The sequence below is a fragment of the Scyliorhinus torazame genome, chromosome 13 (assembly GCF_047496885.1).
Source record: "Scyliorhinus torazame isolate Kashiwa2021f chromosome 13, sScyTor2.1, whole genome shotgun sequence".
NCBI lineage: Eukaryota > Metazoa > Chordata > Chondrichthyes > Carcharhiniformes > Scyliorhinidae > Scyliorhinus > Scyliorhinus torazame.
The window spans coordinates 185,181,617-185,209,384 of NC_092719.1; the positions used below are offsets into that span (position 1 = coordinate 185,181,617).

The window sequence follows — 27,768 nt, forward strand, 5'->3', positions numbered from 1 at the left end:
CCTTCCGTGCAGGCGGCGTCTGTGGCCCAGGAAATGACTGCCCTTTCACAGGAGGCCATGAGCCAGTGCCAGCGGCAGATGGCAGAGGCGCTCAACGCCATAGCCCAGTCTCTGCAGGCCATGGCCCAGTCTCTGCAGGCCATGGCCCAGTCTCTGCAGGCCATCGCTGAGGGCATCGGCGCCAGTGGCCATGTGCGAGCCGGCGTCGCACTGTCACAGACAGGGTTTGCCAACCCCCTGGGCTCCATGGCTGCAAACCTGCAGACCCCTGTCGATACCAGCACGGGCCTCCAGGACTGGCAGCGCCAGATGTCGGGGGGGCGTCGGATGGCCAGTCTGTTCGCATCCCCCACCCATGTAGAGGCCTGGGGGCCATCGGGCACCCCGAGGGAGGAGGAGGTGGTGTGGTCCGTCCCGGCTCCCTCTGTAGGGGAGGTCCCGGTACACCGCGACACCTCGGACTCCCCCCCTTCCGTCCCAGGTGCATCGGGTGAGCAACGGGCAGGACAGGCTGGCAGCTCGCCATCCCAGTCGCCCGGGCCGCAGCCTGGCCCATCTAGGCCAGGACGCCCCAGGAAACGGCCGCCAAAGGGATCCAGTATCAGAGGGCAGGAATCACAGGAGTCCACCTCCAGTTCTGCTGTACCGTCTGGGGAACCACATAGACGTAGTCAAAGGGCCCGTAAGGCCAAACAATTAGACACTGAGTAAGTTGGCACGGGTGCAGGGCACAGATGAGTTTTAGGGGCTAGGGCACGTGCATGAACTCCTTTGGTTATTAAAGTCAATGTTACACCTACCGAAGCTGCCTTTGTGCTCTGTCCAAAGTGTGCGGGGGTGTCATGTACGTTGAGCGCAAGTGTGTGTGTGAGGGGTGGTCTTACCTCAGCCCCAGGTGAGTCTGCCCCCTTCCCCCTGGGCCGCCATCAACATCCCCCGGGCAGAGGACGGGACCGTGCGCTGCAGTGTCACAGCCGCATGCAGGGATGGTCCGGGTGGATGGTGGTACTGTGGCCATGGGTCAGACATAGTCCAACGATGTAGAGCCAGGAGCTCATCGCAGGGCGGGTTGTCATCACCCTCCATGGCCTGCGATAGACACGCGTCCACCCGCAACTGTGTGAGCCCGGCCCGTTGTGCCGCAGGTGGATCGGCAATGGGGGGGTGGTGTGCATGCGGGTGGGGTGGGTGGGGTTGGGGAGGGGGGTGAGGGTGCTGGGTGGGTGGATGGATGGGGGGTGTGGGTGGTCGGCTGTTGCCATGGTGTGCGGTCTGTGGCCATACTACCCGATTCCCACGCCCATCTAGTCAGTGAAGCGGGCGTCTATCAGTCTGTCCCGTGCCCGCTGGGCCAGCCAGTAACGGTGGACAGCCACCCGCCTGTGTCTACCCCGTCTGCCCTGACCATTGCCCCCATCCCCCTCATCTGGGGAGGACTGGGCCTCTTCCTGCTGCTCCTCCACTCCGCCCTCCTCTGCCTGCGGCACATCGCCCCTCTGCTGGGCTATGTTGTGCAGGACGCAGTCACACCACAATGATGCGGCCGACCCTATCTGACCGATACTGGAGGGCGCCCCCCAGAGAGGTCCAGCACCTGAAACGCATCTTCAGCACACCAAAGCACCTCTCGATCACTCCCCCTTGTCGCTACATGGGCATCATTGTAGCGGTTCTCCGCCTCATTGCGTGGCCTCCGTATAGCGTCATCAGCCACGATCGCAATGGGTAGCCCCTGTCGCCCAGCAACCAGCCCCTCAGCCGGGATGGCGTCCCTCGTACATGCCGGGGATGGATGACCGCGACAACACGAATGAGTCGTGTACACTGCCTGGGTGACGGGCGCAGACGTGCAGGATCATCATGCGGTGGTCGCAGACCACCTGTACGTTCATCGAATAGGTCCCCTTCCTATTAGTGAACACGGCCCTGTTATCTGCAGGTGGCCGCACGGCGACGTGCATCCCATCGATCGCGCCCTGGACCATGGGAACCCGGCAACGGCAGAGAAGCCCACGGCCCGGGCATCTTGGCTGGCCCGGTCCACGGGGAAGCGGATGTAGCGGTGCGCCATGGCATATAGGGGCATCTGTCACTGCCCGGATGCACCGGTGCACCGATGTCTGCGATATGCCGGACAGGTCCCCACTCGGTGCCTGGAATGACCCCGTTGCATAAAAGTTCAGGGCCACCGTAACCTTGACGGACACGGGGAGAGGGTGTCCCCCGCCAGTGCCACGCGGTGACAGGTGTGCCAGCAGGTGGCAGATGTGTGCCACGGTTTCCCGGCTCATCCGGAGTCTCCTCCTGCATTCCCGGTCCGTGAGGTCCTGGTATGACTGCTGGGGCCGGTACACACGGGGCGCCCTCAGGTGCCTCCGTTGCCGTGGGGCCGCGACGTCCTCCTCGTCCTGTCGGTCAGGTGTCCCTCCAGCCTGGGCGGCTGCCGCCTGCCCCTCTGCGGCAGCCTGCGCCGCCTCTCTGGCATGCTCCTCCTCCTCCTCCTCCTCATCCAGGGCAACATAGGACATGAGCGGCTGCCACCACGGCGGCCAACATCGCTGGATGATCTGAAAACATGACGGCCTGGTGGGGGGGAGGGGAACGACGACATGTCATCGTTGCCCATATCCCCTCCTCCCCCCAGCCAGGTGGCATGGACCGCATGGGTCCAACTGTTGGAGGCTAGCACCTGGCCAGGTGGACCAACTCACTTGCCCCTCCCATCCCCCTCCTCGGCACGGACCCCCCCCCCAACCTCCACCCCGGCACGGCACGGACCCCCCCCCCAACCTCCACCCCAGCACGGCACGGACCCCCCCCAACCTCCACCCCGGCATGGCACGGACCCCCCCCAACCTCCACCCCGGCACGGCACGGACCCCCCCAACCTCCAGCCCAGCACGGACCCCCCCCCCAACCTCCACCCCAGCACGGACCCCCCCCCCAACCTCCACCCCGGCACGGACGGCCCCCCCAACCTCCACCCCAGCACGGACCCCCCCCCAATCTCCACCCGGCACGGCACGGACCCCCCCCCAACCTCCACCCCAGCCCGGACCCCCCCAACCTCCACCCCAGCACGGCACGGACCCCCCCCCAACCTCCACCCCGGCACGGCACGGACCCCCCCCAACCTCCACCCCAGCACGGACCCCCCCCCCCCCTGAACCTCCACCCCGGCACGGCACGGACCCCCCCCAACCTCCACCCCAGCACGGACCCCCCCCAACCTCCACCCCGGCAACAGCCCCCCCCCAACCTCCACCCCAGCACGGACCCCCCCCAACCCCCAACCTCCACCCCGGCACGGACCACCCCCCCCCAACCTCCACCCCGGCACGGACCCCCCTCCCGGCACTCCCCCGGAGCCCAGCCTACTCTAACCACCCCCCCCGCCGCACACACACACACACAACCCGAGACACACCTCTCCTCATGCAATCAGACTGCGGCCACGCCATTGCCTGCCCAGAGCCAACCCCCCAGGCCGTCACTCACCTCCACGCTGGTCGCGTGAGCCTGGAGCACCGGGTCACGCGATGAAAAGGAGGTTTGATTCACGTCGACGTGAACGGTCATCACGTCGACGGGACTTCGGCCCATCCGGAAGGGAGAATATCGGCAGGCCGAAAATCGGCTGCCTTGCGCAGACTCGGTGACATTCTCCGCGGCAGCGCGCCATTAACGCCCCGCCGACTTTTCTCCCTTCGGAGACTTCGGCAACCGGCGGGGGCGGGATTCACGGCGGCCAAACGGCCATTTTCCGACCCTCTGGGGGGGTCAGAGAATGACGCCCTCTGTGTCTAGTTGTGGTCTCCTTATTTGAGGAAGGATGTGGTGGCATTGTAGGCAATTCAGAGGAGGTTTCCCAGATTGGTTTGGGGATGAAAGAGTTGATACAGGAGAAAGATTAAACAGTTTGGTGTTATACTCACTGGAGTTTAGAAGGATGAGAGGGGTACTGATCGAGATATATAAAATACTAAAAGGGATTGATAAAGTAAACGTAGACCAAATGTTCCCCCTTGTAGGGCAATTTAGAACGAGAGGTCGCAGATATAGGTTGAGAGGCGATAGATTTAGAACTGAGATGAGGAGGAACTACTTCTAGCAGAGGGTGATGAATGTGTGGAACTCACTGCCCCATAGTGCGGTGGAATCTGAGTCATTAAATGGTTCCAATAAGGAGATAAATATATATCTGATTTTTAAAAAAGGGTTAAAGGGAGGAATGTGGGGAACAGGCAGGGAGGTGGATTTGAGACCAGGAAGAGACCAGCCATGATCTGATTGAATGGGGGAGCAGGCTCGAAGGGCTGAATTGCCTACTTCTGTTCCTTATTCCTATTTTCCTATGTTCCCGCAGTAGTGAGAACTCATGTGGAAGAGGAAAGAGTTAAAACTGCTAGACAGGCCACAGAAATGGCTGATGATTTTGAATTGGTTCATAAAGCAATGTTGGTTTTCAACACCACTTTCAATCTGCGAAGGCTAGAAACAGGGGAAGTGAGACTTTCACAGGCGGTTAGTGCAAAGGAGGTTTAGTTGGTGATGTTAAGGAGAGTGTGCCTCAGAATAAAAAGGAAACTGATAGTGGTAGAAAGATAAGAAAACGTAAGTGTTTCATTGTAATAAAGGTGGAGATGTGAAGTTGCAGTGTTGGTGGTTTAAGAAAAGGACTGGGAAAAGAGACTCGGTAAAACAGGATAAGCCAGTGGGGGTTTATGAAAGTGGGAGGAAAAACCATTGTCGCAGTAGAAGTGCAACGTCTTCAGAGGTAGGTGGAATATTTTATATTCCCCTCCTTTTTCACATTTTCAGGGTAAGACAAGCAGCGGCAGGGACTAAAGCGGGGAACGAGCCAGCAGCAGGGAACGAGCCAGCAGCAAAGACCGACCCCCACCCCCCCCGGCGGCGACCACCACGAGGCAGAAACAAAGAGGGACTCCCGGCCCGCCAGAAGCCTCTCTCTCTCTCGACCCTGGGTGAGCAAGGGAAAAGAAAAAACAACTTCCCTTTTTTCAAAAAAAAAACTCTGAAAAGAAAACTTTTAAAGAGAAAGAAATGTTTTCACTTTATAAAAAAAAAAATTCTCTTGAAAATAATTTTATTTTTAAAAAAGTGATAAAGGAGAGAAGGTAGGGGAAAAGAAAAAGGGGGGAAAAGAAAGGTAAAAAATAAAGGAGGGGGAAAAAAAGGAGGGAAAAAATGCCAGAAGGGAGCCAAAGCAGAGGGGCGAAGGGCGCCAAAAGCAGACGGGGCAATGTGCGAGCCCGTTCAGACGTGCTAATCAGCGCACGAAGCGGCGGAACGGAAGGATCGCTGCAACAAAAAGAACTGGGCAGACAGGAGCATTTTCCCTCTGGGCCGGGGGAACTGGAACTGGAAGGCAGCCTTTGCCGAGGCGCTGAGAGAACATCAGCAGGAAACAAGGCAGAGGCCAGAGCGGGCATAGAGGCCGCAGTGCAGGCAGCAATGGCCAAGGCCCTGGCGGGGGGTGCAGCTCGCCCTGGGCAGAGCAGAGGAGAGACTGGAAGCCCAAGAGGAGAAACTGGAAGCCTAAGAGGCGACCATTAAGGAGCTGGAGAAAGCCGCGACTGACATGAGCGACCGGATCACGGCCCTGGAGAAGGAGGTGGCGAGACTGGGCACAACGCAGGGGAGCCTGAAGGGCAGAGTGGACGATCAGGAAAACCGCTCGAGAAGGCAAAATGTCAGGATAATGGGCCTACCAGAGGGGATCGAGGGTAGAAACCCCACGGCATATGTGGCCGAGATCCTGGGCAACTTAGTGGGGAGGAAATCTTTCTCCAACCACCAGAAATGGACAGAGCACACCCGGTCGCTGCGCCCGATAGCCCAAGGTAGGGGACCACCCGAGAGCAGTTATAGCTAAACTGCACCGGTACCAAGACAGGGAAACAATCCTGCGCTGGGCTAGGGCAAAACAGAACCTGCAAATGGGAAGGACACTTCATTAGAATTTACGAGGACATTGGGGCAGACCTAGCCAGGAGACAGGATAATTCAATAGAGTGAAAGCAGCTCTTCACAAGAACGAAGTGCGTTTTGGTATGCTGTACCCAGCCAAACTCTGGGTCACATACCAAGAAAGAGAGTATTTCTTCACAGCCCCCGCCAAAGCAACCAAGTCTGTCGAGGAACACGGGCTGGAAAACCAACAGCTAGGGTAGAAATAAGGGGCCCCTGACAAGGGGCAACAACACGCCGACGGGGGGGGGGGGGGGGCGGGGGGAAGGAGGGACAAACAGGGCTAGAAAAGGAATTGGGCTACAAAGTGCCACAACCAAGGGCTCGAAACAAGGAATCGCTGCAAGCATCCACCCAGTACGGTCTCTGGCGAAGGGAGACCCCAGAGTGCAGGGGGCTACCCGCATGGCGGACGCACAGTGGGCGGCCATGTCGGGTGCCCCCTGGACAAAGGGAAACCCCAGAGCGCAGGGGCCCGACCGCATGGAGAGAGCAGTGACAGCGGCCATCCTGGACGGCCCCCTAACAAAGGGAAACCCCGCAGGGCAGGGGCGTGTACACCAGGTAAGTATGGTTAATCCCACAGGAGCGAGGGGACAGAAGCCCCCCACCAGGATCGTCACCTGGAACGTAAGGGGACTCAACGGCCCAGTGAAAAGGATCCAGAGTCCTCACCACCACCTAGGAAATATGAAGGGCCGACATAGCCTTCCTCCAAGAGACACACCTGAGAGAGCAGGACCGACTGAGGGTAAGAAAGGGCTGGGTGGGACAGACCTACTATCCCTGTTACGGGACGAGGGCCAGGGGGGGTGACAATACTGATCAGCAAAAGGACGATGTTTAGGGCGACAAAGACGGTTACGGACCCAGGGGGACGGTACGTCATGGTCAGCGGGGCCCTGGATGGGGCACCGGTAGTACTAGTTAACGTGTACGCACCCAACTGGGACTACACGAGCTTCATCAAGAAGACCATGGCAGAAATCCCTGACATAGCGACGCACCGCTAATCATTGGGGGGGGGGGGGGGGGGGGGGGGGGGGGGGAGGGGGGAGACTTCAACTGTGTACAGGATCCAACGACAGACAGATCGAACCCCAAAACGGGGAAACCTCAAGCATGGCAAGGGATCTCGGTCACTTTATGGAACAGATGGGAGCGGTGGACCCCTGGAGATTCACCCACCCAGGGGAGAAGGAGTTCTCCTTCTTCTCCCCTAGTTTATTTGGTGGGGAAAACGGTGCTTGCGGGGATAGACAAAGTGGAATACTCCGCTATGGTGATATCTGACCACGCTCCACATTACATGGGCATGAGGCTGGAAACGGGCAATGCCCAACACCTCACATGGAGGTTGGACATTGTCCTACTGGCTGACAAGGCCTTCAACAAAAAGATTTTGTGGGCCATAGCAGAGTACACGGAGAACAACCAGAACGGGGAGGTCTCACCCTCCATGTTCTGGGAAGCGCTAGAGGCCGTACTAAGAGGGGAGTCATCGCTTCCAAAGTGCGAAGAGATAGGGAGGAAAGGGCGGCTAGGCAGCAGCTGGTCGACTCCATACTGGAGGTAGACCGTAAATACTCCGAGGCCCCGACCGTAGAGCTCCTGGCAGAGAGGAAAGAGCTATAAAGGAACTTTGATCTGCTCTCCACCAGGAAAGCAGTGTACCAACTCCGCCAGGCACATGGGACCCTGTACGAACACGGAGACAAGGCCAGCCGCCTGTTGGCACACCAGCTGAGAAAGCAGGCAGCCACCAGAGAAATTGCACAAGTCAGGGATACCAGAGGCACATTAGAAACAGAACCAGAAAAGATCAGCAAAACCTTCAAGGCCTTCTACCAAGGGCTGTCCACCTCAGAGCCCCCAATGGGGGAGTCTGGGATGATACGGTTCCTTGATGGACTGGACATACCAGTTGTGGGGGAGGGCAGAAAATGGGGCCTGGAAGCACCACTAGCACTGCGAGAGATCATGGACAGCATTAGCTCCATGCAGGCGGGGAAGGCGCCGGGACCAGACGGGTTCCCAGCGGACTTCTACAAAAACTTTGCGACAGCACTGGCCTGCGGGAGATGTTCACAGACTCGCGAGCTAGGGGCACACTGCCACCCACGCTAGCACAGCTGATACCTAAAAAAAGACAAAGACCCAATGGAATGTGGATCATACAGACCCATCTCACTGCTGAACGCAGATGCCAAAATCCTAGCCTAAAGGCTAGAAGACTGCATACCAGAGGTGGTCGCAGAGGACCAGACGGGCTTTGTCAAAGGTAGACAGCTTACCTCGAACATCAGGCGCCTGCTGAACGTGATAACCAGAGGTGGTCGTCTCTCTAGACGCAGAAAAGGCCTTCGACAGAGTCAAATGGAAATACCTCATAGAGGTACTGGAGCAGTTCGGGCTTTGAACAGGGTTCACCACCTCCTGGGTAAAACCCCTATACAACGCTCCCATGGCGGGCATATGGACCAACAACACCAACTCCCGATACTTCCAGCTGCACAGGGGCACCAGACAAGGATGCCCACTGTCCCCGCTGCTGTTCGCCCTAGCGATCGAACCACTGGCCATCGCGCTCAGGGCAGCAAAAAGCTGGGCGGGGGGGGGGGGGGATCCAAAGGGGCGGCATAGAGCACAGAGTCTTATTCTATGCAGATGACCTGCTCCTCTACATTTCGGACCCCAAAGCAGCATGGACGGAATCATCGCGCTCCTGAAAGAGTTTGGCGCCTTCTCGGGCTACAAACTCAACATTTGCAAAAGCGAGATCTTCCCGGTACACCCACAAGTAGGGGGGCAGCACTAACGGGACTGCCGTTTAAACAGGCCCGACACAAATTCCGCTACCTGGGGATCCAAATAGCCCATGACTGGAAATGGATCCACAAATAGAACCTCACCAGTCTGACGGAGGAAGTAAAAAAGGACCTGCAAAGATGGAACACACTCCCACTCTCCCTCGCGGGGAGCGTCCAGACGATCAAAATGAGCGTACTGCCCAGGTACCTCTTCCTACTTAGATCCATCCCGATCTATATCCCCAAGGCCTTTTTCAAAGCACTAGAAAAACAAATCATGGCGTTCGTATGGGTGGGGCGGGGGGGGGGGGGGGGGGGGGGGGGGGGGGGGAGAGAGAATGCTAGGATCCCAAAGAAGGTCCTACAGAAAACAAAATCCGAATGTAGCTCTCCCAAACCTACAATTCTGTCACTGGGCGGCGACGGCCGAGAAAATAAGGGGATGGATCAAGGAGCCAGAAGCCGAGTGGGTGCGCGCGGAAGAGGCCTCCTGCAAGGGGACCTCCCTCTGGGCCCTCGCCACAGCAGCACTCCCATCCCCACCCAAAAAACACTCCAGCCCGGTGGTGATAGCCACCCTCCAATCCTGGAACCAACTATGGCAGCAATTTGGCCTGACCAAAATGTCGGACAAAGTTCCCATCTGCAACAACCATAGGTTCACACCAGCGCTGACTGACGCCAGCTTCAAAAGGTGGGGACAGGACGGAGGGACACTAACAGTCAGGGACCTATACACAGACGGCAGGATCGTAGCACTGGACGAACTGACAGAGAAATTCCAGCTAGCCAGGGGGAACGAGCTAAGGTATCTACAACTCAAAAACTTCCTACGAAAGGAGTACCCACAACCGATACGACAGACATTACTGGAAGAGTTATTGGACACAAGCATACTAGATAAAGGAAACTGTAGCGGCATGTATGACCAACTGGTAGAAAGTGCCGACACCGTACTGGACTAAACAAGAAAGAAATGGGAGGAGGACCTGGGGATTGAGATAGGGTGGGGACTGTGGAGCAAAGCACTGCATAGGGTCAACTCCACCTCCACGTGCGCAAGGCTCAGCCTGACGCAGCTAAAAGTGGTACATAGAGCCCACTTAACAAGAACTCGTATGAGTAGGTTCTTCCCGGAGGTGGAGGATAGATGTGAACGGTGCCAGGGAGGCCCGGTCAACCAAGCCCACATGTTCTGGTCTTGCCCCAGACTTGCGGGGCACTGGACAGCCTTCTTCGAGGCAATGTCCCAAGTGGTAGGGATGAGGGTGGAGCCATGCCCGAAAGTGGCGGTCTTCGGGGTCTCAGACCAGCCAGATCTATTCCTGGGAGGAGGGCGGACGCCCTTGCTTTTGCCTCCCTGATCGCCCGCCGTAGAATCCTGTTCGGCTGGCGGTCAGCAGCACCACCCAAAGCTGCAGACTGGCTGTCCGACCTCTCGGAATCTCTCCAAATGGAGAAAATCAAATTCGCCATCCGAGGGTCAGACGGCGGCTTCCACAGAACATGGGAGCCATTCACCCAATTGTTCCGGGACCTGTTTGTGGCCAACGAACAAGCGGGGGGGGGGGGGGGGGGGGGGGGGGGGGGGGGGGAGAAAGGCGAACCACAGGAGGGGGGGGGGGGGGGGGAGCAGAAGCTGGGGGGGGGGGGGGGGGGGGAAGGGACGGGAAACAAGAGAGGAGAACCAGGGAGGTGGGGGGGTGGAGGCAGGGAAATGAGAACCGGACGAGGGCACGGGATACGATAACAAACTTGGCATTTCCAGGAACAGAGAAACAGGAGAATACAGGTGAAAGACGGGAAGAACGGCTGAAGCGGAGGTGAGCGGCGCGAGATGACAGCAGCAGCGAGATCCGTCCAGGAGAAGCAAGTGACAACACCAGCACCAAACCCATTCGAGTATTGCCCTCTGTAATTGTTTCTCCAGCACCCAAATGTATATTTACCTCCCCAGTCTCCAAACCCCCCTCCTTCCCCCCACACAAACAGTTGCCTACTTATGTGTTGTAAATAATTTTGCCAGTTGTACAGAGTGCTGCTGTTAAGCTGGTGCACAATACCCTACCAGTTATCCTATTTTATTTTTTATTTTATTTCTTATTATTACTTTTTTTTTGGTATGTTTGGGTGTGCCCTTCGCTTCTATGTATATATATATTTCTTATTCTGTGTACATAACGGTAAATATACTTTGTTCAAAAACCCAATAAAATATTTTTTAAAACCATAAACAAATAACAAAAAGGAATCAAGAATCACCCATAGTCACCATTAACACATACTGCCCCCACCCCCCAACCCTCCCAACCCCTCCCTAATGTTTGATGTAATCCAATTCTCAAAAGTGCATAATGAATAACGCCCATGAATTGTAGAACCCCGCCATCCTTCCCCTCAGTTCAAATTTGACCTTCTCAAGAGTCAAGAATTCCAGCAGGTCCTCCGTCAAGGGGCACAGGGTGGAGAGGTTGATCTCCATCCCAACAGGATCCGCCTTTGGGCGATCAACGAGGCGAAGGCTACAACATCTGCCTCTGCACCCGTTTCCAACCCTGGCTGGTCCGACACCCCGAATATGGCCTCCCGAGGGCCTGTGTCCAGTTTCACGTGCACCACTTTAGATATTACCCTAAAAACCTTCCAGTGATCCTCCAGCTTTGGACAGGACCAAAACATATGAACGTGGTTTGGGGGACCCTCCACCCCACAACGTTCACACACATCTCCTACCCCCTCAAAGAGCCTGCTCATCCTCGCCCTTATGAAGTGTGCTCTATATACCACCTTCAGCTGTATCAGCCCCAACCTCGAGCACGAGGTGGAGGTGTTCACCCTCCGGAGAACTCCTCACTACCCTCTCCCAACTCTTCCTCCCACTTTGCCTTGATCCCTTGCAGCAGTGCCTTCCCCTCTTCCAAAATAGCCCCGTAAACCACCAACACTACTCCCTCTCCAGTCCCCCTGTCGTCAGCACCTCCTCCAGCAATGTGGAAGCCGGCTCTACTGGGAAGCTTTGTATCTCCTTTCTGGCAAAGTCTCGAACCTGCATATATCTAAATATTTCCCCCTGCTCCAGCCCATACTTTGCTCCCAGTTCCTTCAATCCTGCAAACCGACCCCTAAGAAACAAATCTTTTAGTGACCTAATTCCTTTCTCCTCCCATCTCCGAAAATTTCCATCCCACTTCCCTGGCTCAAATCTATGGTTCCTCCGTATCGGCATTTCTCTTGACCCTGCTCCCAACCCGAAGCATGTACAGAAATGGAATTGGATTATATACCAGTGTTATTACATTAGAAGTAATGTATTAATTTGAAAATGGAAACCTTTACATATTCAAGCAGATGAGAAATGGGCAGAAGTTCATCAAGTGGTATTATCGATGGGTTGATAAGGTGCCCCTGCAGCTGTTTGTTACCCGAGTCTCGGCTGTGCCTCCTGCCAGTGTGCAGCGTGCTGGTGGCCGCTCCTTTCTCAGCCTCCTCAGTGCGGTGCAAGCATCGCCGTGGAGCGCCAGCAACGCCCTCATTGTGCAGCCCCCACCGTGTGCACAGCAGACGCGCACTGTCGCCTCAGCCCCGGCCGCTGCATTCGGAGATGTGGCACCTTGTCAACCGCCTTCTCAAAATCAAAGTACAGTACATCTACAAGCTCCCCTTTATCCACAGCATATTTTCATTCTACAGCATGCATTCATGAAAACAAATTAATACACTGCAACCAGATCCTCAGTACACTGGAATTTATTCTGGAATTGGGCAATGTGGAGACCAGATCAAAGCTGGTAGCTCATTCCAATTATCAAAACTCGATATGGCTGAGTTTGAAAAGAGGGTGTTAAAGAATTTAACATATGTTACTTGCATCTAAAAGGATTTGAAAGAGACGCATTATTTGTGCTTGTCAGAATACAGACAATATTCCAGCTAATTTCGCCAAATCACTTGAAGCAGATCTAAACTTACAAACCAATGCAACATTACACAGTGGTCCCAAAATAACAATTTTGTTATGAATAACAAAAAAAAACAATAATACGGCGTAGCAAAATGCCCCACGGCAGTTTGCAGGAGGTTATATATCCAGTCAAAAAATTGACACCGAGTCACAAAACTCATGACCATACAAACGAGCCTGGTTTTTAAAAAGCCGCTTAAAGGGGTCCCGAAGAGGCGACGAGTTTCGGAAAGGGGAATCCATTATTGCAAGTGCGGAACTCGCCCTACAAAGAATTCACAGCGAACTATGAAACACACACAGGCAGACCAGTCAGTAAACAGCTCAGCAGCACACTGACCGTGACTGAGGTATTTTTAGAACTGAGTGCAAAATGTCTTTCATACAATTTTCATTTCAGGTTAACGTCAGTGTACCTGGAATATAGGAATTTAACAACACATCTGGAAGTTTATTTTAAACTAGCATTCTAAATGTAAGAATGTAAAGTTGCCAAATTAGAGGTGAAGATATTTAAATCTTGTTGTATAATAAGTATATCATTTGTCTTAAAAGTGCAGCATTGTTTGATGTGTAGTAAGTTGCAGCTGATTGGTGTGAGATGTGCCCCCCAGAGTTGTTCCTCAGTCTGCAGCCGGGACAGCGAGTGACACTGGATGGACCGGAGCAGTCTCCCCCCTCCCCGGGTCTCTCACTCCCGGCTCTCCCCCTCCCCGGATCTCCCCCTCCCCGGGTCTCTCACTCCCGGCTCTCCCCCTCCCCGGATCTCCCCCTCCCCGGGTCTCTCACTCCCGGCTCTCCCCCTCCCCGGGTCTCTCACTCCCGGATCTCCCCCTCCCGGGTCTCTCACTCCCCGGGTCTCTCACTCCCGGCTCTCCCCCTCCCCGGGTCTCCCCCTCCCCGGGTCTCTCACTCCCGGATCTCCCCCTCCCCGGGTCTCCCCCTCCCCGGGTCTCTCACTCCCGGATCTCCCCCTCCCCGGATCTCCCCCTCCCCGGGTCTCTCACTCCCGGCTCTCCCCCTCCCCGGGTCTCCCCCTCCCCGGGTCTCTCACTCCCGGCTCTCCCCCTCCCCGGGTCTCTCACTCCCGGCTCTCCCCCTCCCCGGGTCTCTCACTCCCGGCTCTCCCCCTCCCCGGGTCTCTCACTCCCGGATCTCCCCCTCCCCGGGTCTCTCACTCCCGGCTCTCCCCCTCCCCGGGTCTCTCACTCCCGGATCTCCCCCTCCCCGGGTCTCTCACTCCCGGCTCTCCCCCTCCCCGGGTCTCTCACTCCCGGATCTCCCCCTCCCCGGGTCTCTCACTCCCGGCTCTCCCCCTCCCCGGGTCTCTCACTCCCGGCTCTCCCCCTCCCCGGGTCTCTCACTCCCGGCTCTCCCCCTCCCCGGGTCTCTCACTCCCGGATCTCCCCCTCCCCGGGTCTCTCACTCCCGGATCTCCCCCTCCCCGGGTCTCTCACTCCCGGGTCTCTCACTCCCGGATCTCCCCCTCCCCGGGTCTCTCACTCCCGGCTCTCCCCCTCCCCGGGTCTCTCACTCCCGGATCTCCCCCTCCCCGGGTCTCTCACTCCCGGCTCTCCCCCTCCCCGGGTCTCTCACTCCCGGATCTCCCCCTCCCCGGGTCTCTCACTCCCGGATCTCCCCCTCCCCGGGTCTCTCACTCCCGGGTCTCTCACTCCCGGATCTCCCCCTCCCCGGGTCTCTCACTCCCGGATCTCCCCCTCCCCGGGTCTCTCACTCTCGGATCTCCCCCTCCCGGGGTCTCTCACTCCCGGCTCTCCCCCTACCGGGTCCCCCTCTCCCCGGGTCTCCCTCACTCTCTCTGCCCCGACAGCTGTTTGTTACCTGAGTCTGGGACGTGCCTCCCGCCAGTGTGCAGCTTGCCAGCGGCCGTTCCTTCCTCAGCCTCCTCAGTGCGATGCGAGCGACGCTGCTGAGCGCCAGCAACGCCCTCATGGTGCAGCCGCGCACTGTCTCCTCAGCCCCGGCCGCTGCCCGTCACCGCTCGCCGGCTCATTGTGTTCCCAGGGCCCGAGAGCAGCGGCTATCAACCCCCCTCCCAGATGTCACCGCCCCCACTGACTGTCAGATATCCACCCCCGGGTGTCTATTGCAGCGCCTCATGTGGGCCGGGCCCTGCACTTTGTTCAGCAGCATCACAGTGAAGCGCAGCCCTCCCTTATCCCTGGGGAGTGAGGACACAAACTGCATTAGCATGACAACAGCATCAACACAGGCACTACTACATGTGGCCAGGGTACAGACCACAGCAACAATACAGTGCCCAGTGTAAGTGGGCAGAACTCAAAACATGCAATAAGGACGGTGTTACAACTGTGATGTAGGTAAGTGGCCATGGCACAGATCAGAGCAACAACTCTGCCCCTAATGTCAGTGACCACAGCACAGGGCAGCATGGTAGCCCTGTTGTTTCACAGCTCCAGGGTCCCAGATTCGATTTCTGGCTTGGCTCACTGTCTGTGCGGAGTCTGCACGTTCTCCCTGTGTATGCGTGTTTCCTCCGGGTGCTCCCGTTTCCTCATACAGTCCAAAGATGTGCAGGTTAGGTGGATTGGCCATGCTAAATTGCCCTTAGTGTCCAAAAAGGTTGGGTGGGGTTACAGGGATTGAGCTCTTTCCAAGGGCCGGTGCGGACTCGATGGGCCAAATGGCCTCCTTCTGCACTGTAAAACAGGGGCTGGTTTAGCATACTGGGCTAAATCATTGGCTTTTAAAGCAGACCAAGGCAGGCCAGCAGCATGGTTCAATTCCCGTACCAGCCTCCCCGAACAGGCGCCGGAATGTGGCGACTAGGGGCTTTTCACAGTAACTTCATTGAAGCCTACTTGTGACAATAAGCAATATTCATTTCATTTCATTTTCAAATTCTCTGAAAATATGGATTCTCTAGATCACAGCATCAACTGTCCCTAATATCAGTGACCATAGCACAGATCACAGAAACATAGCCCCTAATGCCAGTGACCAGTTCACAATAATAATAATATTTTATCACAAGTAGGCTTACATTAACACTGCAATGAAATTACCCTGAAAAGCCACTCGTCGCCACATTCCGTCACCTGTTCAGGTACACAGAGGGAGAATTCAGAATTCTCAGCCGGTACAGGAACTGAACCCGCGCTGCTGGCCTTGTTCTGCATTACAAACCAGTTGTCTAGCCCACTGAGCAACAAAGTATTGATCATGTAAGTTGAGATGTAAACGATTTCTCCTGAAAAAAAAGGTTCATGGATCGTGATTCGATTTATTTTCCATCCAAAAAACAAAAGTACACAGTGAGCCCATATATAATTAGAGAAAAATACAAAGAGTATTTTGGAATGCTTCATTATCATTTGTACCAAGTGATGATGTTCTACTTATACTACGATTGTTAACTATTTATGTTCTAATGTAGTGTACATGGAGTGTGTGACATATTTAATGGTGCAGTTTGTTTGCTGTTACCTGGACCAATTATAGCTGTTACAAGACATGGAAGCCATTCACCAACTTGTTCCAGGGCGTGTTTGTAGCCAACAGTCAATAGGGGGGGGGGGGGAGAGGCAAGCCACAAGATGTAAAGGGAAGGGGGGCAAAAGCATATAAAAATGACCACAGGACACAAGGGGCATAGCCGCAGGGGGCAGGCCCAAGAGCAAACGAAGAACCAGAGGGAGCAACAGTACACGGGGAAATACATGCTAGGGTCAACACTAGGCAGGGCAACTGAAGCAGATTGGCCAAATGGGGACCACAACCACCGAGGGAGTCAAAACATGTAGATGTAAATATGTATAGTGATCCTCCTTTGTTCGTGTTTTGTTTTTCTCACTCTTTGGTCTATTGCTCTTTTGCAATTTTAATTTCACCTTGGTTGCTTTTGTTTGTATTTATGCACGGTTATGACACCTGTAATTTAATGTACGAACTGAAATGTGTAACATAAAAATGTGAAAACCGATAAAAACATTTATTTAAAAAAGGACTGAATTAATCCTACCAACCATATCCACCCACCCTTCATCTCACTCCAGCTCCACTCATCTTCTTCTTAAAGACAGGGCGTGACAAAAAACAACCCCCTCCCCTCCCCCCCCCCACCACACGGATTATAAGACGCAATAACCAAAAGGAGTAAAACTGCACAAATCACACTTCCGATAATTGACTCAAAATGATTTTGCTAAAACAGGATAATCAACGGTACAGCCATCAAGCTCACTTATCACACTCTCCTACAGGGGGAAAAAAACAGCAAAAAAAAGTCAGCAACGTGATCAACAGGGAGTAATGTTCAGGATTCTCGAAAACCACAGGGTAAATTGCAGGATAAAGACATCTTCCATGTCGCACGAGAAAGCAAAGAATAAGACAGGATCAACAAGCACACTTCAGGAGCTCCCAAGGATTCCAACAATCGAACCACGAGGCCCCATCACTTCTACCATGGGGTCTCTCCGATGCCCATAGATAGAATTTACAGTGCAGAAGGAGGTCATTCGGCCCATCGAGTCTGCACCAGCTCTTGGAAAGAGCGCCCTACCCAAGGTCAACACCTCCACCCTATCCCCATAACCCAGTAAACCCCACCTAACACTAAGGGCAATTTTGGACACTAAGGGCAATTTACCATGGCCAATCCACCTAACCTGCACATCTTTGGACTGTGGGAGGAAACCGGAGCACCCGGAGGAAACCCACGCACACACGGGGAGGATGTGCAGACAGAGACCCAAGCCGGAATCGAACCTGGGACCCTGGCGCTGTGAAGCAATTGTGCTATCCACAATGCTACCGTGCTGCCCAGGTGGTCCTTAGCCTATGCCCTGGCCAGGGGGATGATTCAACCCACTCAGTCACCTCCAACCCCTCATGATGAGCATTGAGAAGAGGATGATATAGGACCATTGATCGGTAGGCCCTATTGACCCCTGACCTTGAAGACATAATACGTTGTACTCCATTGAATCTAATGCACCCAGCCTCCAAATCAAGAATACTAAAGATTGCAGCTAATTCTCGAACTCAATATGGAACTCTCCTCCCATCTCTCACCAGGGACTGGGCATAGGGAAACCAGGCACAAGACACAAGACATACCATGCAGCAGGATTCCGATGACACGAAGGCAATCTCTAACCAGGGACAGTGCTCTTTCGAGTGCAAGAATCTTCTCATAAACTTCCACTGCTCTTCTAAAGGTACCCCCCAGCCCCTCGAAGGGAGCTCTAATGACCTGCATCGCAGAGCAATAATTCTCGGACAAGATAACATCTTCGATGGCAGACATGATCAATTCACGCAGCACCGCCAAGGCGAGCGCCTGCTCAGCATGAACTGCGCTCTTATAAGCTGGTCCCACCCCAAACCCACTCAAACCGCCACGAACAATTAGGATTTTGGCATTTTACACCAGTTCTTTCTTGCAAAAGAAACAATCAGGAACTTTGAGGAGCATAACACAAGCCATGTAGCCCAAGCAAAAGTGAGTATGAAATTTGCATGAGGATAAAATGAAGGATTAAAAGACGAGCAGAGCCGGAGTTCACGAAAATGCAACCGCTCCCGCGCTCACAACACATGACCCCCGAGATGTAGTAATTTTGGTTCATCCAGAGCAGTTCCATTACACAAGACTCTGTGTTCTATGGACTGTTCACAGGGCTCACTCCAAGATAGCCATGACTGCTGCAGGGAAGCCATCATCTTGGTGAAAGACATGCTTTGTTCTGCCAGAAACCTGTTGGTCTTCCAGTGCAAGGAGCTGCCCAGAACTGAACACTGCAGACTGGCACACAGACTGGCAGGGTCGCACACAGAGGGGTTGGATTTATGTTAAATTCCTACGGTTGTATGTGTATGTTCAGTGTAATGTAAATATACTGTGAGTAGATTGAGGCACCTACTGTACTGAAAAACATTGATCTGTAATGCACTTTAGGTACTGTCAAAATTGAATTCTGTTGCAATGTACTTTTGCAAATTTTATGAATAAAGTTATTTTTCGGAAAAAGTAGGGGAAAGAATATACCTTAAATCATCAGATCTTAAGGGCGGCATGTTGGCTCAGTGGTTAGCACTGCTGCATCATGGCGCTGAGGACCCGGGTTAAGTCCCGGCCCCAGTTCACTGTCTGTGTGGAATTTGAACATTCTCCCCGTGTCTGCGTGGATCTCACCCCCACAACCCAAAGATGTTCAGGGTGGGTGGATTGGCCACGCTAAATTGCCCCTTAATTGGGAACATTTTATAAAAATGATAAGATCTTAACTGGAGCAGATGGCATTTGATGTTCAGACATACTCCAAAATAGTAGTGCAAGTTACTTAGGCAATTAAGGCAGCAAGCGGTCTGACCCAAGCCTCACACTGAGTTTCACATGGAGATATCCTCTCTCCTTTCGTCCCTTTAGCCACTCCACTGAATGTTTTCATCCTTCATGATTTAGCGCCATCTTTTTTTTAATTAAATATTTTATTGAAAATTTTTGGTCAACCAACACAGTACATTGTGCATCCTTTACACAATATTATAACAACACAAATAACAATGACCTATTTTATAAACAAAAAATGAATAAATAATAAATAACAAAAATGAAAACTAGCCCTAATTGGCAACTGCCTTGTCACAAGTAACACTCTCCAAAAATATAATTTAACAGTCCAATATATAATTATCTGTAGCAACGACCTATACATACTATACAGTATATATTAACAACCCTGAGAGTCCTTCTGGTTCCTCCTCCCCCCCCCACCCCCCCGCCCCCCGATCCTGGGCTGCTGCTGCTGCCTTCTTTTTTCTATTCCGTCTATCTTTCTGCGAGGTATTCGACGAACGGTTGCCACCGCCTGGTGAACCCTTGAGCCGACCCCCTTAGAACGAACTTAATCCGCTCTAGCTTTATAAACCCCGCCATGTCATTTATCCAGGTCTCCACCCCCGGGGGCTTGGCTTCTTTCCACATTAGCAATATCCTGCGCCGGGCTACGAGGGACGCAAAGGCCAAAACATCGGCCTCTCTCGCCTCCTGCACTCCCGGCTCTTGTGCAACCCCAAATATAGCCAACCCCCAGCTTGGTTCGACCCGGACTCCTACTACTTTTGAAAGCACTTTTGTCACCCCCATCCAAAACCCCTGTAGTGCCGGGCATGACCAAAACATATGGGTATGATTCGCTGGGCTTCTCGAGCACCTCGCACACCTATCCTCCACCCCAAAAAATTTACTGAGCCGTGCTCCAGTCATATGTGCCCTGTGTAATACCTTAAACTGAATCAGGCTTAGCCTGGCACACGAGGACGACGAGTTTACCCTGCTTAGGGCATCTGCCCACAGCCCCTCCTCGATCTCCTCCCCCAGCTCTTCTTCCCATTTCCCTTTTAGTTCATCTACCATAGTCTCCCCTTCGTCCCTCATTTCCCTATATATATCTGACACCTTACCATCCCCCACCCATGTCTTTGAGATCACTCTGTCCTGCACCTCTTGTGTCGGGAGCTGCGGGAATTCCCCCACCCGCTGCCCCGCAAAAGCCCCCAGCCGCATATACCTGAATGCATTCCCTTGGGGCAACCCATATTTCTCGGTCAGCGCTCCCAGACTCGCGAACCTCCCATCCGCAAACAGATCCCTCAGCCGCGTTATTCCTGCTCTTTGCCACATTCCATATCCCCCATCCATTCCCCCCGGGGCAAACCTATGATTGTTTCTTATCGGGGACCCCCCCAAGGCTCCAGTCTTTCCCCTATGCCGTCTCCACTGTCCCCAAATCTCCAGCGTAGCCACCACCACCGGGCCTGTGGTGCAGTTCCTCGGTGAGAACGGCAATGGGGCTGTCACCATAGCCCGTAGGCTAGTCCCCCTACAGGACGCCCTCGCCAATCTCTTCCACGCCGCTCCCTCCTCCTCTCCCATCCACTTACTCACCATTGAAATATTAGCGGCCCAATAATACTCACTCAGGCTCGGCAGTGCCAGCCCCCCCCCCCATCCCCGCCACGCTGTAAGAATCCCTTCCTCACTCTCGGGGTCCTCCCGGCCCACACAAAGCCCATGATGCTCTTTTCAATCCTTTTAAAAAAAGCCTTCGTGATCACCACCGGGAGGCACTGAAACACAAAGAGGAATCTCGGGAGGACCACCATCTCAGCCGTCCGCACCCTCCCCGCCAGCGACAGGGACACCATATCCCATCTCTTGAAATCCTCCTCCATCTGTTCCACCAACCGCGTTAAATTTAACCTATGCAATGTGCCCCAATTCTTAGCTATCTGGATCCCCAGGTAACGAAAGTCCCTTGTTACCTTCCTCAACAGTAGGTCCTCTATTTCTCTACTCTGCTCCCCTGGATGCACCACAAACAACTCACTTTTCCCCATGTTCAATTTATACCCTGAAAAATCCCCAAACTCCCCAAGTATCCGCATTATTTCTGGCATCCCCTCCGCCGGGTCCGCCACGTATAGTAGCAAATCGTCCGCATACAAAGATACCCGGTGTTCTCCTCCCCTAAGTACTCCCCTCCACTTCTTGGAACCCCTCAACGCTATCGCCAGGGGCTCAATCGCCAGTGCAAACAATAATGGGGACAGAGGGCATCCCTGCCTTGTCCCTCTATGGAGCCGAAAATATGCAGATCCCCGTCCATTCGTGACCACGCTCGCCACTGGGGCCCTATACAACAGCTGCACCCATCTAACATACCCCTCTCCAAAACCAAATCTCCTCAACACCTCCCACAAATAATCCCATTCCACTCTATCAAATGCTTTCTCGGCATCCATCGCCACTACTATCTCCGTTTCTCCCTCTGGTGGGGCCATCATCATTACCCCTAACAACCTCCGTATATTCGTGTTCAGCTGTCTCCCCTTCACAAACCCAGTTTGGTCCTCGTGGACCACCCCCGGGACACATTCCTCTATTCTCATTGCCATTACCTTGGCCAGGATCTTGGCATCTACATTTAGGAGGAAAATAGGTCTATAGGACCCGCATTGTAGCGGGTCCTTTTCCTTCTTTAAGAGAAGCGATATCGTTGCTTCAGACATAGTCGGGGGCAGTTGTCCCCTTTCCTTTGCTTCATTAAAGGTCCTCGTCAGTACCGGGGCGAGCAAGTCCACATATTTTCTATAGAATTCGACTGGGAATCCATCCGGTCCTGGGGCCTTTCCCGCCTGCATGCTCCTAATTCCTTTCACCACTTCTTCTACCTCGATCTGTGCTCCCAGTCCCACCCTTTCCTGCTCTTCCACCTTGGGAAATTCCAGCCGATCCAAGAAGCCCATCATTCTCTCCCTCCCATCCGGGGGTTGAGCTTCATATAATTTTTTATAAAATGTCTTGAACACTCTATTCACTCTCTCCGCTCCCCGCTCCATCTCTCCTTCCTCATCCCTCACTCCCCCTATTTCCCTCGCTGCTCCCCTTTTCCTCAATTGGTGTGCCAGCAACCTGCTCGCCTTCTCCCCATATTCGTACTGTACACCCTGTGCCTTCCTCCATTGTGCCTCTGCAGTGCCCGTAGTCAGCAAGTCAAATTCTACATGTAGCCTTTGCCTTTCCCTGTACAGTCCCTCCTCCGGTGCTTCCGCATATTGTCTGTCCACCCTCAAAAGTTCTTGCAGCAACCGCTCCCGTTCCTTACTCTCCTGCTTCCCTTTATGTGCCCTTATTGATATCAGCTCCCCTCTAACCACCGCCTTCAACGCCTCCCAGACCACTCCCACCTGGACCTCCCCATTATCATTGAGTTCCAAGTACTTTTCAATGCACCCCCTCACCCTTAGACACACCCCCTCATCTGCCATTAGTCCCATGTCCATTCTCCAGGGTGGGCGCCCTCCTGTTTCCTCCCCTATCTCCAAGTCCACCCAGTGTGGAGCGTGATCCGAAATGGCTATAGCCGTATACTCCGTTCCCCTCACCTTCGGGATCAATGCCCTACCCAGCACAAAAAAGTCTATTCGCGAGTAGACTTTATGGACATAGGAGAAAAACGAGAACTCCTTACTCCTAGGTCTGCTAAATCTCCACAGGTCTACACCTCCCATCTGCTCCATAAAATCTTTAAGTACCTTGGCTGCTGCCGGCCTCCTTCCAGTCCTGGACTTCGACCTATCCAGCCCTGGTTCCAACACCGTATTAAAATCTCCCCCCATTATCAGCTTTCCCATCTCTAGGTCCGGAATGCGTCCTAGCATCCGCCTCATAAAATTGGCATCATCCCAGTTCGGGGCATATACGTTTACCAAAACCACCGTCTCCCCCTGTAGTTTGCCACTCACCATCACGTATCTGCCCCCGTTATCCGCCACTATAGTCTTTGCCTCGAACATTACCCGCTTCCCCACTAATATAGCCACCCCCCTGTTTTTCGCATCTAGCCCCGAATGGAACACCTGCCCCACCCATCCTTTGCGTAGCCTAACCTGGTCTATCAGTTTCAGGTGCGTTTCCTGTAACATAACCACATCTGCCTTAAGTTTCTTAAGGTGTGCGAGTACCCGTGCCCTCTTTATCGGCCCGTTCAGCCCTCTCACGTTCCACGTGATCAGCCGAGTTGGGGGGCTTCCTACCCCCCCCCCCCCCCCCTTGTCGATTAGCCATCACCTTTTTCCAGCTCCTCACCCGGTTCCCACGCAGCTGTATCTCCCCCAGGCGGTGCCCCCCCGCCCATCCTCTCCCATACCAGCTCCCCCCTCTCCCCAGCAGCAGCAACCCAGTAATCCCCCCCCCCCCGCTAGCGTAATTACTCCCCCCATGTTGCTCCCAGAAGTCAGCAAACTCTGGCCGACCTCGGCTTCCCCCCGTGACCTCGGCTCGCACCGTGCGACGCCCCCTCCTTCCTGCTTCTCTATTCCCGCCATGATTATCATAGCGCGGGAACCAAGCCCGCGCTTCTCCCTTGGCCACGCCCCCAATGGCCAACGCCCCATCTCCTCCACCACCCCTCCTCCCCCCATCACCACCTGTGGGAGAGAGAAAAGTTACCACATCGCAGGATTAGTACATAAAACTCCTCTTTCCCCCCTTTTTAACCCCCCTCTTTGCCCCCCACATTCGCCCCACCACCTTGTTCAAACGTTCTTTTTAATAACCCGCTCATTCCAGGTTTTCTTCCACAATAAAAGTCCACGCTTCATCCGCCGTCTCAAAGTATTGGTGCCTCCCTCGATATGTGACCCACAGTCTTGCCGGTTGCAGCATTCCAAATTTTATCTTCTTTTTATGAAGCACCGCCTTGGCCCGATTAAAGCTCGCCCTCCTTCTCGCCACCTCCGCACTCCAGTCCCGATAAACGCGGATCACCGCGTTCTCCCATTTACTGCTCCGAGTTTTCTTCGCCCATCTAAGGACCATTTCTCTATCCTTAAAACAGAGGAATCTCACCACTATGGCTCTGGGAATTTCTCCTGCTCTCGGTCCTCGCGCCATCACTCGGTATGCTCCCTCCACCTCCAACGGACCCGCCGGGGCCTCCGCTCCCATTAACGAGTGCAGCATTGTGCTCACATATGCCCCGACGTCCGCTCCCTCCACACCCCCAGGAAGACCAAGAATCCTCAGGTTGTTCCTCCTTGCGTTGTTTTCCAGTGCCTCCAACCTTTCCACACATCGTTTCTGATGTGCCTCCTGCGTCTCCGTCTTCACCACCAGGCCCTGTATGTCGTCCTCATTCTCGGCTGCCTTTGCCTTCACGACCCGAAGCTCCCGCTCCTGGGTCTTTTGTTCCTCCTTTAGCCCTTCGATCGCCTGTAGTATCGGGGCCAACAGCTCTTTCTTCATTTCCTTTTTGATCTCTTCCACACAGCATTTCAAGAACTCTTGTTGTTCAGGGCCCCACGCCAAACTGCCACCTTCCGACGCCATCTTGGTCCCTGCTTGCCTTCCCCGCCGCTGCTCCAAAGGATCCACTGCAATCCGGCCACTTTCTCCTCCTTTTTCCATCCGTATCCAGGGGGGATTCCCTTCTGGTTTACCGCACAGTGTTTTTAGCCGTCAAAATTGCCGTTGGGGCTCCTATCAAGAGCCCAAAAGTCCGTTTCACCGGGAGCTGCCGAAACGTGCGACTCAGCTGGTCATTGCCGCACCCGGAAGTCGATTTAGCTCCATCTTAACTCACCTTACTCTCTTCTGATATTTACTGCTTTCCTACCCTCCTTTACCTTCACCTTCCATTTATACTCTCCAGTTATATACATGGCCACCCCCTTGATTTAGCAATCTTAGGTGGCCTCTCTATTCCCATTGTCTCATTCACAGACAAGGCCATCTCTGAGAACTTCAGCACTCATCTTTCACCCTTCCCTCGTCTATCTATACTTTGTTTAATCTACCTCATGAAGAATCCTACTCCAACTCCCGAACAACTGTACCTTTCAAACTCTTAACTGCTAGTAACCCTCGAGTTTGCACAATATTTCTTCAGCTGTTAACGTGCATAATAACTCCCTCAACTCTACTTTTGATGTACATGTTCCAAGTTAAATCCTTATTCTCTCCCAGCCTGGTCCTTCCGGTCAGACCCCAATCTCCGCTCCCTCATGATCAAGGGGAAAAGACCTAAGTGGATCTGGCACACAGGTAATTTAGCCATTCAGCAGCAGATCAAGCATTACTGGACTCTGTTCTCCTCTGCCAAAACAGATCATCCTGGAATGCAAAGTTAACCCCAGTTTCCTTTCTTCACTGTCAATCGTCTTCTTAACTCCCTGTCCTATGTCCCCTCCAACAGATACAATTAGTTAATGGAAGTCTTTGTCATTTAAATTCACATAATCTATTGAGCTACCTCCGGCTGCATCTCTGCCATTTCCCCTTCCCTCAAAACTAAACTTACCCCAACATTTCCCCTGCTGTAGGCCTGAACTGGCTTATTTCCCTGTTTGCTCTCCCATCTCTCCTCATGCCCTCTCCAGGTTTATCTTGCACACAAAAGCCACCTCTTATTCTCTCGACCCTACTCCCATTGAACTGTTAACTTCCCAACTTTTCTATCCTGGCTTCCATGAAAGCTGACATAATAAAAACCCTCATCAGGTACTGTCTATCTCCCTTTCAGAATTGCCATCTCATGTGAAAAGGAAACTTTGCTCCCTTTATTCCTGAAAACTACTGTCCCATCTCCAATCTCCCTTTGTTCGCCAAATAGCTACTGCGTGTCCTTGATAAGTATGTACCTGTCAGGCAGGGAGGAAGTGGGCGAGCAAGGGAATCATGGTTTACTAAAGCAGTCGAAACACTTGTCAAGAGGAAGAAGGAGGCTTATGTAAAGATGAGACATGAAGGTTCAGTTAGGGTGCTCGAGAGTTACAAGTTAGCCAGGAAGGACCTTAAAGAGAGAGCTAAGAAGAGCCAGGAGGGGACATGAGAAGTCTTTGGCAGGTAGGATCAAGGATAAACTTAAAGCTTTCTATAGATATGTCAGGAATAAATGAATGATTAGGGTAAGAGTAGGGCCAGTCAAGGACAGTAGCGGGAAGCTGTGCTTGGAGTCCGAGGAGATAGGAGAGGTGCTAAATGAATATTTTTCGTCAGTTTTCACACAGGAAAAAGACAATGTTGTCGAGGAGAATACTGAGATTCAGGCAACTAGACTAGAAGGGCTTGAGGTTCATAAGGAGGAGGTGTTAGCAATTCTGGAAAGTGTGAAAATAGTTAAGTCCCCAGGGCCGGATGGGATTTATCCTAGGATTCTCTGGGAAGCTAGGGAGGAAATTGCTGAGCCTTTGGCTTTGATCTTTAAGTCATCTTTGTCTACAGGAATAGTGCCAGAAGACTGGAGGACAGCAAATGTTGTCCCCTTGTTCAAGAAGGGGAGTAGAGACAACCCCGGTAACTATAGGCCAGTGAGCCTTATTTCTGTTGTGGGCAAAATCATGGAAAGGTTTATAAGCGATAGGATGTATAATCATCTGGAAAGGAATAATTTGATTAGAGATAGTCAACACGGTTTTGATAAGGGTAGGTCATACCTCACAAACCTTATTGAGTTCTTTGAGAAGGTGACCAAACAGGTGGATGAGGGTAAAGAAGTTGATGTGGTGTATATGGATTTCAGTAAAGCGTTTGATACTGCAGAAAATACGGAGGCATGGGATTCAGGGTGATTTAGCAGTTTGGATCAGAAATTGGCTAGCTGGAAGAGGACAAAGGGTGGTGGTTGATGGGAAATGTTCAGACTGGAGTCCAGTTACTAGTGGTGTACCACAAGGATCTGTTTTGGGGCCACTGCTGTTTGTCATTTTTATAAATGACCTGGAGGAGGGCGTAGAAGGATGGGTGAGTAAATTTGCAGATTACACTAAAGTCGGTGGAGTTGTGGACAGTGCAGAAGGATGTTATTAGTTACAGAGGGATATAGATAAGCTGCAGAGCTGGGCTGAGAGGTGGCAAATGGAGTTTAATGCAGAAAAGTGCGAGATAATTCATTTTGGAAGGAATAACAGGAAGACAGAGTACTGGGCTAATGGTAAGATACTTGGCAGTGTGGATGAGCAGAGAGATCTCGGTGTCCATGTACATAGATCCCTGAAAGTTGCCACCCAGGTTGAGAGGGTTGTTAAGAAGGCGTATGGTGTGTTAGCTTTTATTGGTAAATTGAGTTTCGGAGCCATGAGGTCATGTCGCAGCTGTACAAAACTCTGGTGCGGCCACATTTGGAGTATTGCGTGCAATTCTGGTCGCCGCATTATAGGAAGGATGTGGAAGCATTAGAAAGGGTGCAGAGGAGATTTACCAGAATGTTGCCTGGTATGGAGGGAAGATTTTATGAGGAAAGGCTGAGGGACTTGAGGCTGTTTTCGTTAGAGAGAAGAAGGTGAAGAGGTGACTTACTTGAGGCATACATGATGATCAGAGGATTGGATAGGATGGACAGTGAGAGCCTTTTTCCTCGGATGGTGATGTCTAGCACGAGGGGGCATACCTTTAAATTGAGGGGAGATAGACATAGGACAGATGTCAGAGGTAGGTTCTTTACTCAGAGAGTAGCA

At 53.3% G+C, this 27,768-nt stretch overlaps 1 protein-coding gene across 2 annotated transcripts in view; it reads right to left on the bottom strand.

Moving 5' to 3' along the window:
- LOC140388419 (haloacid dehalogenase-like hydrolase domain-containing 5) overlaps positions 1–14,830 on the bottom strand; it is a 71,160-nt gene extending 56,330 nt beyond the window's left edge. For both annotated transcript variants that reach the window (XM_072472558.1, XM_072472559.1), the window contains exon 1: positions 14,605–14,830. In XM_072472558.1, the coding sequence (XP_072328659.1) occupies positions 14,605–14,715 (111 nt within the window). In that variant the 5' untranslated portion in view covers positions 14,716–14,830. The remainder of the gene's footprint in view (positions 1–14,604) is intronic.
- Between the last annotated feature and the right edge of the window lie 12,938 nt (positions 14,831–27,768).